Source organism: Manis pentadactyla, chromosome 3, assembly GCF_030020395.1.
Source record: "Manis pentadactyla isolate mManPen7 chromosome 3, mManPen7.hap1, whole genome shotgun sequence".
Classification (NCBI taxonomy): domain Eukaryota; kingdom Metazoa; phylum Chordata; class Mammalia; order Pholidota; family Manidae; genus Manis; species Manis pentadactyla.
In genome coordinates this window covers 219,733,791-219,747,420 of record NC_080021.1, presented here as the reverse complement: position 1 = coordinate 219,747,420, position 13,630 = coordinate 219,733,791, and the positions used below count along the sequence as shown (strand labels likewise).

The window sequence follows — 13,630 nt, the reverse complement described above, 5'->3', positions numbered from 1 at the left end:
AACATCCCTGATAAAGTGGAAATTTACAGGCTTCCTGCTAAAATTCTTTCTCCAGTCTATCATTGACTCAACAGATGGTGTTTCTCCGGGCTACCTTTAATAGCCCTAGAAATTAAATTAGTGAGAAATGAAGAGTTCCTATAATATTAAAAGTCATGTGTGGCTTCGGGAATCAGGTGACTTTCCACCCACAGAAGCCCTCCTCTGTGAAAAGAAGTTGGAAATGAGTTTCTGCTGTAAAACGAAATTGCATATCTCTCACCTATTTGGTGGGCCGAACCCAGGGGCTGGGGCTGGGCTGCCTCCCACCCTCCAGCCAGTGGCCTGGCCTGTTCTCTGCCACGCCAACGAAGCTCTGGGCCAGTGAGCGGTGACTTAGTGGCCTCAGATGTGCACGTGGTGTCACACCTGTCTGGGGGTAGAGGAGAGGCAGCCGCACTGTGTGCTAGGCACCCACAGACACAGAAGGTGCCCATCTAGGCAGGCACCCGTGTGAGGGAGGGTCTCAGGGTCTGTCTGTGCCTGACTGTCCCCAGGGGTCCACCCAGGCCCAGCCGGAGCCCCTCGGAGCCTGGCCCTCTCCCAACCGGAGGCTAATGTTGCCCTCCATCAGTGGCCCCTGGCCTCTTTCCCCATCACCGCCGTGGACATGGAAACCTTGGTAGTTCCCTGACGCCCATCGACTCTTCTGTCATCTTGTCACAGTCACGCTAAGCCGCCTGCTGCTTTGAAAGTCTCATCCCCACTGACTTGCAGCAACCGCGATTGCTTGGACGAAGGTGAATCTTGTAACGACAAACCTCAGACCCCGAGTCTCCCCCGGTGAACTGTCTCAGACGTGTTTCAAGCTGTGTTGGATGGAAAACCAGGCGCTGGTACCGTGAAAGAACGAGGAGATGCTCTTGAAGAGGTCGGGTGGGGCTCAGCCCCCAAACTGCCGCTGTGACTCTCAGGCGTCCTGCTTCTCCTCGCGATGGACTTCTGTTTGTCACGTTTGCGTCGTTTGCATTCCTTCCCGTTCGGTTCATCCAGTTTGGGCACATTGCCTACTGGCTCCTGCTTAGGGTCTTGTAACTAATCCATCTTTAAAACCGGGCCAAGTGTTCCCCCAACACCTCCTCAGGGGGCTGCTTCCTGCCTGATAAACCAGGTCCGTGATCACACGCGCTCAGCCCGATGGGCTACGAGCCAGCAGAAGGCTGATGTCCTCGCTGACGGCGCCCCTGAGAAGGCGCCTCATTCCTCTGCGTCTGACAACACACGGAGCCCTGGGCCCCCTTCCAAGCGCACACCTGACCGCTGACACGCTGGGCACGGGAGGCCCCCTCCACCTGCCCACAGGCCTCTCTTTCGTGTCAGCAGAGAATGCAGGTTCTGGTGGCCATGCAGCGGCTGGTGGCCGGTCCCAGAGACTCCATGTGTCGCCCCTCCCACCAGGGGTCTTGTGAGTGCCGGGTGGGGGCCCACCTGCAGCAGGGGAGCCCCTCTGCTGGCTGGGGCCTCCTCTTCAGCTTCCAAGTGGGGCTTCTGGAGCCCCAGGGCCACAGCACTCAAGCGTTGAGACTGATGAAGGGGCGCAGAGGGGAAACTGAACGCAGGGCAGCATTTTCCTTGAACTCCCCACAAATCATTTCTAAATACCGCCTGCTTCTCCCAAGGATTCCTTCCACACAGAGCACAGAGGCCACAGGGCTGCAGGCTGAGATCTGTCTTCGCCCACCTCCCCTCGCTCCAGGTTGGAAACTGGCTCTGTTTCCCACCCAGAACTTTGTAATGCATGTCAGCTGGGATCATGAAACAGGTGTGTTTTCCGGCTGGGAGAGCAGCCTCGTTGTTCCTCCGTCAGTGGACAGAGCCGGTGTGTCCCCGGTGTGCACATGACACACCCACACATTCCTGGTGGCCACATGGCAACAGGGAGGTAGACAATTTCAGGTCAGGACGCAGGAGCCTCGTTCTCACCCACCTCCCCACCCCCACCCCCATTTCCCCTGCTAAGCAGCCTCCGTTCCTCCACCTGTAAACTGGGAAATTAAGTAGCTCCCAGGGCACAGGCAATCACGCAGATGAACGCGATCATGCCCACGAGGCGCGTTCAGGCCTGGGACGCACTCTGGGCTCAGTAGATGGTCTCTGACTCAGGAGGCTTGGTTACTGGAAACATAAAATCCAACTCAAACTGGTTTAAATAATGAGGGTTTATTTTTAATTTCTCTTCTAACTGAGGCACCCAGAGGCTTCTGGGTCCCAGGCACAGTGTGATTGGTCCCTGCTTCTCTGTGTTTTTCTCGGTTCTTCATTACCCATGCATTGGCTTTTTCCTCAGGCTGGCAGTCCTCGTGGTCCCAGAATGGTTGCCAGGAGCCACCCCTTGCCCTCATGTCCTCTCCTTCCCATCTGGGAAGAGTGAAAGCACATCAGTACCAAAAGTTGTTGAACATGAGTTCTGAGGGTCACCCAGATGGGGCCAGCTCTGCATCAAAGGGGAGGGTGATGCCTGCTCAAGCCTCGGGGCCACTCCCTGGTCCTAGAGTGGGGTCAGCCGGCTGTCTGGTGGGGGCAGGGAATAACAGATACAGCCTCCCTCAGTCCGGTCCTCATGGCTGTCAGCACCACCCCTGCTGTGGCTCTTGGTGACATCAGCACCCTTCAGGGGCCGCCTTCATAATCCCGGCTGTAACCTGCTCCCCACCTCTACCGGGTCTGCACCAGAAAAGCTGAACACGTGCTCACACCAGGTGGGAAATTAGGAGCCTCAGACCTTCCCAAGGGCACAGCCCTTGCAGAATTACAGCTGCAGCTGACTTTTCCCCTTGGCAAAGAAGACAATTTTCCCCAAACCTGCCGTCTCTTTGTTGTCCCAAAAAACAGGGAGAGCCTCACGTCTGCGTCTGCCTCCTCCTCGCATATTGGGTCTCTGTGCCATGCGTGTCGGTGATTGCTGGCTGAGTGAATGCTGTGTTCTAGCTCGGACTGGCACCAACGTGAGTGATCAATAATCAGTGCTTATCAGCACGGTAGAGGGGGAAGCGCGGAGCACCCCAGTGCCCTGCGAGGGCTCTGCTGCCTGCCTGTGGCCCCGTCCCCACCCACCGGCACCCTGGGGCTCTGGCTTTGGGTGGCCATGTCCTCCAGTTCTGGGGCAGCCCCGCAGCGTCCCTAGTCCTGCTCTGTTCCTGTGGGAGGGAATCTGAGGGGGCCGCGGTGACTCCAATCTGACCCCCATTCACTCTTTAAGAATCTCTCCTGCTCCCTGCCACCCGGGCTGACTTAGGAGGCACACCTGTGTCCCCCGGGCTTGGGCGGGGCTGAGGCAGGAGTCAGGAGAGCCGCCGTGGGCAGAGGGCTTCAGCATGACTGCCCACGGTCCACTGCAGCGCGGCTCACCGTGGAGGCTCACCCCGCGCCCGCCGGCCCAGACTCCCCACGCTCCTCTGCAACAGCCGCTCAGCCAGCCCTGGGCCCATGGATTCTGAGTCAGCCTCGCTCAGGGCCTGGTCTTGTGGGAGCTGGGGAAGGATGGGGGCCAATGCCTGACCCCCTGACCACATGGCACAGGCTCCTGGGAAGTGATGTCGCGGGGGCTGGTCACATTCCCAGTGCCTCCAGCAAAGTGGTCATGCCTGCCATGCCCAGTTACCCTGATTTGTCCTCTATGAGGCATCTGCCCCACTGACCCCTCCCTCAGTGACCAGCACCCCCAACAGGCAGCCTGTCCTCCTGGGTCCTGGGTGGAGGGACTCAGGACTGAGCGAGCCTACTGCTCAGCTGTCCCCCACCCACAGAGCCTGGGGGTCCCTCATCCGTCAACCTTCCACAAAGTATGAGCACTTCCAAAGGGGTGGGTTTCAGTTAAAATAGCCCCTCCCTCCCTGGGGCCTCTGCTGGTTTCTGAAGCACTGGGTTTGAGCCTTACCTGGAGACCGTGTTTCTGGGGCTGAGGAGCTGGCGGCCGAGTTGCTGCAAGCTGCCCTCCCAAGGGCAGTGTGGGGCACGGCTGTGCCTCTGGTGGGGGGGACACTGCTCTGCCTCCCAGTGCACCCCAGCCTGGAGAGGACATCCAGGGGCCCAATCACAAAGGGGACTCCAGACCCCGGGAACGTGGAGGGCTTCCCTGGGCCGCAGCCCCGATATCACCGGGAAGGATGTACTGTGACAGCCTGAAGTCCTGCCCCACTGGCAGCCATATGGAAACGCTAATCGGCGTGTTAGAGAGGTTTAGCTTGTCCAACATTAATCCGCAGGTCACATCGCCCACCCAGGCGTCCAGAAGAAATGAAGACCCGGTGGTCCTGAGAACAGTGCAGGGAGGTGGCTGCAGAGCCCCCGGTCAGGGCACAGGCATGGGGCCAGGCCGTCCCCAATCCCTGCAAGGCCTGGAGGCCTGTCTGAGGACACCGCTGCTGGCTAGCGTGCAGGGCTGGATGGCGGGGATAAAGAGGTCGAGGGGGTCCTGGACCAGCTCAGAGACAAGGACGACACAGGCCACTGTTAGGGTCCCTTGGTGGGGATTCCAGAGCCACTGGCAAGATGAGAGACCGATGAAGAGCAGCAGGCCTGGCGGCAGCGAAGGATACATACTTGGTTCGGGTTGGTACTCAGCCGGCAGGGCTGTGTGTTCCCGGCGAGGTGTGCAGGCCACACGCTGGCCAATTAGAACGCAGGCGGTCATCTCAGGCCTGCTGGCTCACTGAGAAATGGCATTGATGTCATACCCATTGCATGCATGTGTTGTGAGGATTCAATGAGAATGTATATAAAATGCCCCCTGGGGAAGGGGCCCAGCTCTCTGGGAGGGATGAGGTTCATCTGGGAGCAAGGAGTGTCCAGTGCGGTCCACCCATGGGTCTCGTGAGTCCACCACAGGGCTGTCCCATGGGGACAGAAGGTATGGGGAATAGATGAATGAAGTTGGTCAAGTGGCTGGTTTGGAAAGGGAAGCAGCACCCACACCAGGACAGTCGATGTGGCATCCCTGGGGACTCACAAGGGTCAGACAACACTGATAAGGCCCCTCCTGTCCTCCTTGGCAGACAGACTGTCACCAAGTTACCAGCGAGACTCTGAGTGGCTTGGGACAGCTCGTGCTGGGTGGTCAGGCTGCCTCTGGGAGGAGCTAGTCCAGCCAGGCCAAATCTGGCAGCATGTGCAAAGGCCCTGAGGTGCAGATCAGCAAGGCAGTTTGAGGAAGGAAAGGGCGGAGGGTTCGGGAAATGCTGATGCGCTGGGCAGGGTGCTGGCTGACCGTCTATGGGGTGGGCCTCCTGGAGAGGCTCGCGGTTCTCTGTTAAGGAGCCGTGGATCTGCCCCAGCTTGTGTGCTGCCTGGGGACACTCGGGGCCCCGCACCAGCCCAGGACCTGGGACACGGGGGTGCCTGACAATCCCCACAGAAATGAGCAGGTCAGTCCATTTCTCCTGGGGCGTGTTGGAAATGACCGACCCTCCCGTCTGGGCGAGAGCTCACTGGGCAAAATGGGCTCCCCTGGCAGTGCCGGCTCTGGGCTGGGAGGGCTTCTACAGTCGGGGAGGCTCCGCTGTCCTGTCCTACGGAGGGGGCACCCAGGGCGGCCCTCCTCCCCCTCCTTTGCACAGATTTTGCCACGTAAGCAGCAAGCACCACATGACCTCAGTGCTGGCCTCTGCCTCCCGCCCTGTGGGTCGGCTCCACAGACCCCACTGGGGCCCGTGGGAGGGGTGGGGTGGTGGCTCCCAGAGGATGGATGGAAACACTCAGGGGCCCATACAGCCGGTGCCCAGTCCTGTCTGCTGTCACCTGGACCCAGTTCCATTGCCCAGCTCCTGAAATGCCCAGGGGAAATGGCCCCTCCTGCAGAGGTGAGGGCCTCCTTGCTAGATGGTCATCTGCTCCATCACCACCTCTCTCTGGCGTCTGTGGCTTCCTGGTTCTTTGACTGCAGGGCATCTGGCAGGCTGGTAGCTGAGTGCCTGTGTCTAGAACCAGGGCCCTGAATGCCAGCCCCCTTGGCTGCTGCCTTCCAGGAGCACCCACTCTTCCCGTGGCCTTCCAGCCTCAATCCCATGGGCTCCTGGAGCCCAGGCCCAGGTGTAGAGGAGACAAATAGGAGGCCCAGTTCCCCACCCCACCCTCCTTCACCCCCTGAACAAATGAGCTGCCTCCAGGCGGCCAGTGGGAGATCTGTCTCCCTGGGAGCTGCAGCCATGCTTGGCACACGTATCTGTCTCCACCAAGGTACATGAATCTATCTCCAGCACCTCCTAAATTTATAGACAGCGTGGCACATCCCTTCCTGAGAAATGCATTAGCAACGATAAACACAGGCTCCAGCCTCAGAAACAAATGCCCGAGGTGTGTAATTTAAAGGCACGGCCGAGGGACCTTGGGCAGAACTCTGGAAGGCTGCGGGGTGCAAATGGAGAGGCCCTGCACCTCCGGCTTCGCTGGGCTCACAGCCCTGCTCCCCCCACCCCGTAGGGGGACCCAGGAGGAAGCTGGGCGAGGCGGGAGGGACTCAATGGTCAGGCCCCACCCCCGCTCGGCCTCAGGCTTTCAGCTCCCTGGACAGGTGCCTATGGCTAAGGAAGAAAAATGGCCCTGCCGAGGATATGGCCCTCTCGGGTGGGGCCCTCACATGAGCAAAGCCCTGCCTGAAATGCACTTAGCAGACGCTCTGAGGAAAAAGGCTTTGCTCTCAATTAGGTTTGGGAAATGCTCTGTGCAGTTCCCGCCCAGCTCACTCACAGGGCCCTTGAGAGTCTGGGGTCTGAGACCACAGACTTGATAGCTCTGTCTTCTACTGGTTATTTGCAGACCCTCTGGGGTCCAGTGCTCTGTGGAATATGGGCAGTGCCGATCCGGACCCCACGGGAGCTGGCACACAGGAAGTGTGCCTGCACACAGGCCTCCCAAGCCTGGGGCCAGATTCCCATGCGGCACCTCATCGGCCCTGCCACCCGGGCCTCACTGTCTCTCGCCACCACCAAGCACCTGCATGGCTCCACGGGGTGCGGGTGCAGGCTTCGCCCCGCCACGCCCCCAGCACATGGAGCGCCAAGAAGGCACCGTGCCGGCCCCAAACCGGGCTCCGTCTGTCTCCCTTGCCCGTGTTCCCACCGAATCCTGTGTTTGCACAGCCCTCTCCATCCTCCCTTTTCTCAGTGGGCCCCGAGACACCACCATGATGTAGGCCCGGAGGACAAGGGCATCTCCCTAGTTTGCTGGCATGAACCCAGTTTGGAGCAGCGGGCAGGCCCGTCCAAGGTGTGGGAGGTGGGGTAGGAAGTGCATCCTGGCCTGGGCTGCCCCCCCTCCCCCACTCCCTGCCTGCCTCCCCAGGGGCCTCTGGCTCTGGCCTGACCTGCAGGCGAGCCCCTCTGAGCCTCTGCCAAGCATTGAATGACCACTAAGGAGCTCAGGCAGGTAAGGCAGACAGAGGCCGTCTGCACACCAGCCGCTGCAGGTCTGTTTCCAATGCGCTTGACATGTGTGAGGCCCCCACCACAGGGGCACACCTGACATCCCCGGAGGAGGTTACTACTTCAGAAATGAGACATAAAACCAGTGAATCACCAAGTAGTGATTAGTGGAAGCACTGTGCACACACCACCAAGTTTGCACACTGGGAGCGCTCAGGCCAGAAGGCGCAACCCCACTCAGGGCTGTATTGTTACAAAGCAGCTTCTATAGCGAGAAGGCAGGGACTGTGTGCTTGACTGGTCACCGTATTAGAATTCTCCTTAGGGAGTTGGTCAGCGGCTACCTCCGGTCAACCTTGGGGAACAGTTTCAGCGCTGCTTACGGTTTCCAAAAGCATAAGCAAGAAATGACCCAGAGCAAGTTAGCCTTGCAAAATAAGCTAAGCGAAGCTTCATCTGTGTGACTAAACTGGTTTTGTCTGCTCAGGGACTGTTCCAGGCTGGTCTCTGTTTTTGACTTTAACAACTCCCTGCCAAGGGTCATGCTCGCAGCAGGCCGACTGCGTGCCTGACCAGGGTGGCCCTGCTCTTGGGCCCCACTGCCGACGTGGTCAGGTTGGAGGGTCCCACGTTCACCGTCCCCACCAGTTGAGCTCCCAGGCCGGAGGACCACCTGGTCACTGTCCTCGTCATCCCTGTGGTTATGGCTGATTTCATCCAGGGTGCTGCTGGGCACCATTTGGCTGCCAACAGGCATTCAAAACCCTCGAGGGAGAACTCAGTGCGGTGACTGAGGACAAGAGCCTGGGACTGAAGACCTAGGAGCCAAGATTTGACCAACGTAGTAACTCAAACTGGCTACAGATTTTTAAGATTTTTACATAGGCACACGCAATGTCTGCATGGTCACACATCCTCATGACACTGGGGACAGGGTGATGGGAAGGTGCTGGGCTCCAAGGCCCTGTTGCTGGTGAGCTTCCACCGAAATCAGGCCGCTATAGGGTGGGAGCCATCAGGTGATTTAACAAGAGGTGTTTCTATGGAAACAAAAAAAAACAAAGGTTAACCCTTGGTGCAAATTATAAATTCAGTTTCTGAGTTTGGGAGCAGTCGGTTGAGATTTCCAGATGTTGGACTCCAAGCATCGTCGGCCGGAGAGAGGGTATCAGGTACAATCTGAGGGATTTCTCTGCTTTGCAGGGAGAATGTCTCTGGTCATCTGACTGGACACACAGCAACAGGCACGAGGATTATTACACGTGAGCCATTATGATTTCTCTGAGGTTTATGTTACACGGTCAGCATTGGCCAGCATGGCTTTGGGAAAAGGGCAGTTTTAGTTTTCACTGGTTCCAAGTCAAAAGAGCAGAAGAAAATTGGAAATGTTAGTTTGAAGTGTTCTTGGCAAATATTGGAGGAAACTAGAATTCAGGACCCGGTCCATTTACGGGCAGAAGAAACCTCGAAGACAGTTAGCAGCACTAGGGGCCAATGTCCACGAAGGTGTGTTACTGAAACACAATTTTCCTTTCTGTAATCACCCCCATCTCTACCAGGGATGACCACAGAAACACTAATTTGTTTGCAGGGTAAGTCTAGTTTTTATAAACTTGGCCTGATTGTTTACGTAAGTGCAGCAAGAATCGTGATTGATTAGATAGGCTTTTTAAAATCTGCTGTGCTGGACCTGTTCATAAGGAACCTCAGATTGGACTTCCAAAGTCCTCCCAAGCCTAGGGGGCCAAGCCAAGGACTTGGGCAGCTGTCTTCTGTTACAGGGAGAACAGGTGATCATGGAATTTATGCAGATAGGTGTATCATCACACAAAATACAAATATTTCACAGGAGTTTCTGAATTCTGGAGGGGTCAGGCAGGCAGAAAAAAAAAGGTAAACGTTCCAACCTTTGCTGCAAAGATACACCTTACCAAATTGCTGGAAGCTATAGATAGTTTACTTAAGAGGGAGGAGAAAAGGCCCTTTAAATCTGGAAAACAAAACATTAGAGAATCAGCAATGTTTTAAATGAAGCTCTAAAAATCACAACCATCTTCATCAGCTCATTCAGTCTTATGTAATTAATTTTTGTTTTACTTCATCTAGTTTTCACTTCTCCAAGGCAACTGGTGGAAGCCCAGAACTGGTTATTTTCGGGGGATGAAAAGAGCAGCCCTTTTGCGAGAGAGGCAGAGAGAGTGCAGTCCGTGGAGGCCAGGAGGGGCTGCGTTGTCTCCGGAGGTCCCTGCAGACCCCATCTCTGCAGTGTGGACTTAGTCAGTAAATGAAGACACACCACCTGTGAGGTGCGCCCCATGCTAGCCGTTCGTCAAATGCAGCGTGCAGGCCCTGGGGACGCCTTCCCTGCGGGACCGGCTCCCACTGTCTCCCTGGCGTGGATGAGGGTGTTTGGGGAGGCGGGACCAGTGGCTTTCTTGTGTAGCCAACAAAGGCAGGGCCCCCCACCACCACCCCGAGAAGGAGTCCAGGGTCCTTCACTAAATGTCAGTGCTGGAACCTTCCGGGAGGAAAACGCGCCCGCCGCAGCCCCGCACAGCCCTCCCAGCCCATGTTCCGTCCGTCTGTCCCAGCGCTGTGCTGACCCCGGTGGCCGGCGCTGCAACTCGCCCCCCGGATGTGCGCGCTCCCGGCCCTCCTTAGGAAACGTTTGTCTGTTCAGCACAGACCTTCTATAGACGTTCGCAGCCGCACATCCCAGAGGCCAGAAACCCGAGGCCTGCTTCGGGCAGAGATGTAAGTGCAAATCGGGGAGTGCGGCTCTCGGAAAAGCTGCTGTTTTCTTGATCAAAGGACCGGCCTCGGCTGCTTATTTTCCCGAGGAAATCTCTGAGTCAGTTTTAGGAGTGTAAACCCCTCACCTGTGGGGAGAACAGAAAGGGGCACTGATGGGGCAGGGGCCTGGCGGGGATCTTCCCAGCTTTTCCTTCAAGGAGGGTGGGAGTGTCCAGCCCTCAGTTGGCCAGCGAGGGGGCCTGGTCCCCGAGGGCCTCTCCCAGAGAGTGTGGGACCCCACTGAGGCTGCCCCCAGTGAGGGGTACTGGGGAGTCCCCCAGAGACCCTGTGGGCACCTGCTGTCGGGAGGCTGTGGCCCTCCTATGAAAGAGGTGCATAAGTGGGGGCCCCAGAGAGGAGCCAGCCTTTGCCCGTGGAGGCCCCGCAGGCCCAGGGAGGAGGGGGCAGCAGGGATGGCAGCAGGCGGGGGCTCTGAGGGCCCCCCTGGCGCCGGGGGACCCTGTCCTGGCGGCCTTGAGGCCAGGTCTGAAGGCCGCCTCATCCTGCAGCCTTGGTGTCGGCTGGAGCTCGTCTCTCCTGTCTACACCCCGGCAGGGGCAGAAGCGAGCTGTGGGTGCAGGCATGCAGCAGGGGCTTGATAAAATGGCTAAATAAGGGGCCTCTCCCCCCACAGAGCCCCGACCTCAGGTGGCCACAGGGAGAGGGAGGCAAGGTTGCCCCCAGCCGGCCGCTGAGGTGGCAGACGGGGTGTGGAGGGGGTCATTCCCTGGCCCTGCTCCAGGTAAGAGGTGTGGGTCAGGCCACCCCAACACCCCCCCACCCCCTGCCCCTGACCCCGAGGAACGGGACAGAGGCATCCACTCCCGGGCATGTTCTGATCTGATCTGCGACCTGAGAGCGTGGGTTCACAGGAAACCAGGGCTCTTCTTCCTGCCTGTCCCTGCCCCGTCCCCGGCTGGCAGCGCCCCTGCTTGCTCAGTGCCTGGTGAGAGGTCAGGTGGGCGTGTGAACACCAGCAAGGCGGGCCCCGCTAGACCAGGTGGCTGTTACATGGCCAGAGGGCCAGCTGGCCTGGGCCCCTCAGGAACAGAGGCTCAGCCCTGATTCACGGCCCTGCGCGTCCCAGGCTCCCAGCAGGCAGGTGGGCACACCTGGCCAGGGAAGGCAGTGCGGACAGGCTCCTTGTGAGCAGGGCTGGCTTTTCTTCTTCCTCCCTGGCTGGAGAGGTGAAGGTGTCTGCTCCCCATTAACTCAGCACGAGCACCGTGGGCTGATGTAGTTATGCCCGTGCATCTGGTTGCCATGGCGTTTCTGCCAGCTCTGGTGCCCGCCAGCCAGCCGAAGTGGGTCACACGTTCACCTCCTCCTCGTTTTTGAACTTCTATCAAATAATGATGAATCAGACCCAGGCGTGCACCCCACCCGTGGCTGTGAACTCACCACCCTGGTGGTTCCTGCGCTGCCTTAATGAGCCGCCTGCCTGACGATGGCGGTGACTGCTTGCGAGTCACCTCTGGGTGCCAGTTTATCTGTGATCCTGCTGCCCGCTTGCAGTTTCCGCAGCAGAGGCCTGGGCCCCTGTCACACGCTGTACCAGGAGTCCTTCACTGAGTCTGGCCTCCATGCCCCAGAGTTGCCTGCCGGGGCCACACCAAGATGGGCAGACACGGGAGCCCTGGACACTGCCAGAGCAGGAGGCTCAGTCCAGTCTCCACACGGGTTTCTATGTGCCCGGGACCAGTGGCCCAGCAGGGATTCCTGCTCTTCACCCCCACACCTGGCCTGGGATTGCACGGATCCAAATATAAGCCTTTATGAAGCTTCCGCATGCACCACACAGAGAGGGCATAGAGACGATCAGACGGGGTGCTGCTTTGGGAAGAGGAGGTCCGGGGGTGCCGGGAGAAGGGAAGGAGAGAGCCCACTGGGGCAGCTGGGTTGCAGCGCCCCAAATATGCCCACCCAGAGCCCGAGTGCAGCCTCACTTGCGAAGTCCTCTTGATGTAATTAAGGGAAGGGTCGCAAGATGAGAGTATCCTGGATTAGGTGGCACCAAAATTCAATGACAACAAGACCCCAGGCGGCGGCCTCACGCTGCGGGAGGGCTGGGGTGCGCGTGACTCGGCCTCCGGCGCTAAGGGTGTGCCTCCGGCAGCCGAGGGCGCTGAAGGGGGACGCCCCGGCCTTGGGGCCTCAGCTGTTGCTTTCTCCTCGTTGTCACGAATGCCATCCGCCCGGGTGGCGCTCCCCGAACGGTGCGATGAGTGCCAACGAGGACCAGGAGATGGAACTAGAAGCATTATGTTCAATTTATGAAGGAGATGAAAGTTTCCAGGAATTAAGTCCAGTTTCGTTTCAATACAGGGTAGGTGAAAATGGTGATCCCAAAGCCTTCTTAATAGAGATTTCCGGACAGAAACATATCCCCAGACACCTCCAGTTATATCTATGAATGCTTTTTTTAACACCACCATATCATCAGCTGTAAAGCAGAGTATATTAGCCAAGTTACAGGAGGCAGTGGAAATTAACCCTGGGACCGCCGTGACTTACACTTTGTTTGAATATGCCAAGGACAATAAAGAGCAGTTCATGGAGAATCACCATCCCATTAATTCCGTGACACCCATAAGCAATATTGTCTCTGTTGAAACTCCTAATAGAGCCCCATCAAGTAAGAAAAAAGACAAGAAAGAACAACTTTCAAAAGCCCAGAAGCGTGAGCTGGCAGACAAAACAGATCATAAAGGAGAACTTCCTCGAGGATGGAACTGGGTTGATGTGGTAAAGCATTTAAGCAAAACTGGCTCAAAAGATGATGAATAGTGCTTGGAGTTTGAGACAAGGCGAGAACATCCTTCAAAAAGTAACCTGGTTCAAAGTCTCTCATTACTTTCTTCTATTGAGGTGGCTTTTTATAAAACAGAATTTTTTTGTATGTTTCTTACATAAAAAATGTTTGAAGCTGAAAGTTCATTAAGACATCTGGTCGTATTAAATTATTTTTACAAACTTGCCTTAATAAAAGGTGAGAATGTTACTGTTCAGTACACTTTATGAAGCAGTTGAACTTTGTAAATGGACAAACATTGAGAATAATAAATAATCAGTGTTAATTAAAAAAAAAAATTAAATGACAAGTGTCCTTAAAGAGGAGAGGAGAGGCCATGTGAGGACAGAGCAGAGGCTGGAGGGACGCAGCCACAAGCCAGGGATGCCCCGGACCCCAGGAGCTGGAGGAGGCAGGAGGGGCCCAGCCCTGCCCACACCTTGATTTGGGGCTTCTGGTGTCCAGACCCGGGAGGGATTTCTGCTGCCGTCATCTCCCCAGTCTGTGGGCCGGAACGGCAGACCCAGGACACCACTCCACACCCAGAGGAAGCTGTGTGCCTCTGGGGAGCCACCCCAGTGCCCGGGAGGGGGGCGGGTGCTGGCAGTCATGCCTGTGGGCTGCGTCATTTTGTGCATTTCTAGTGTGT

General features: G+C 57.4%; 1 protein-coding gene across 1 annotated transcript; it reads left to right on the top strand.

Annotated features, from left to right (window-relative positions):
- Nucleotides 1-12,473: 12,473 nt before the first annotated feature.
- On the top strand, nucleotides 12,474-13,274 carry LOC118920280 (RWD domain-containing protein 4-like). The gene has a single exon (XM_036900932.2). The coding sequence runs from the start codon at nucleotides 12,600-12,602 to the stop codon at nucleotides 12,975-12,977; it is 378 nt and encodes a 125-aa protein (XP_036756827.2). The 5' UTR covers nucleotides 12,474-12,599; the 3' UTR covers nucleotides 12,978-13,274.
- Nucleotides 13,275-13,630: the final 356 nt, after the last annotated feature.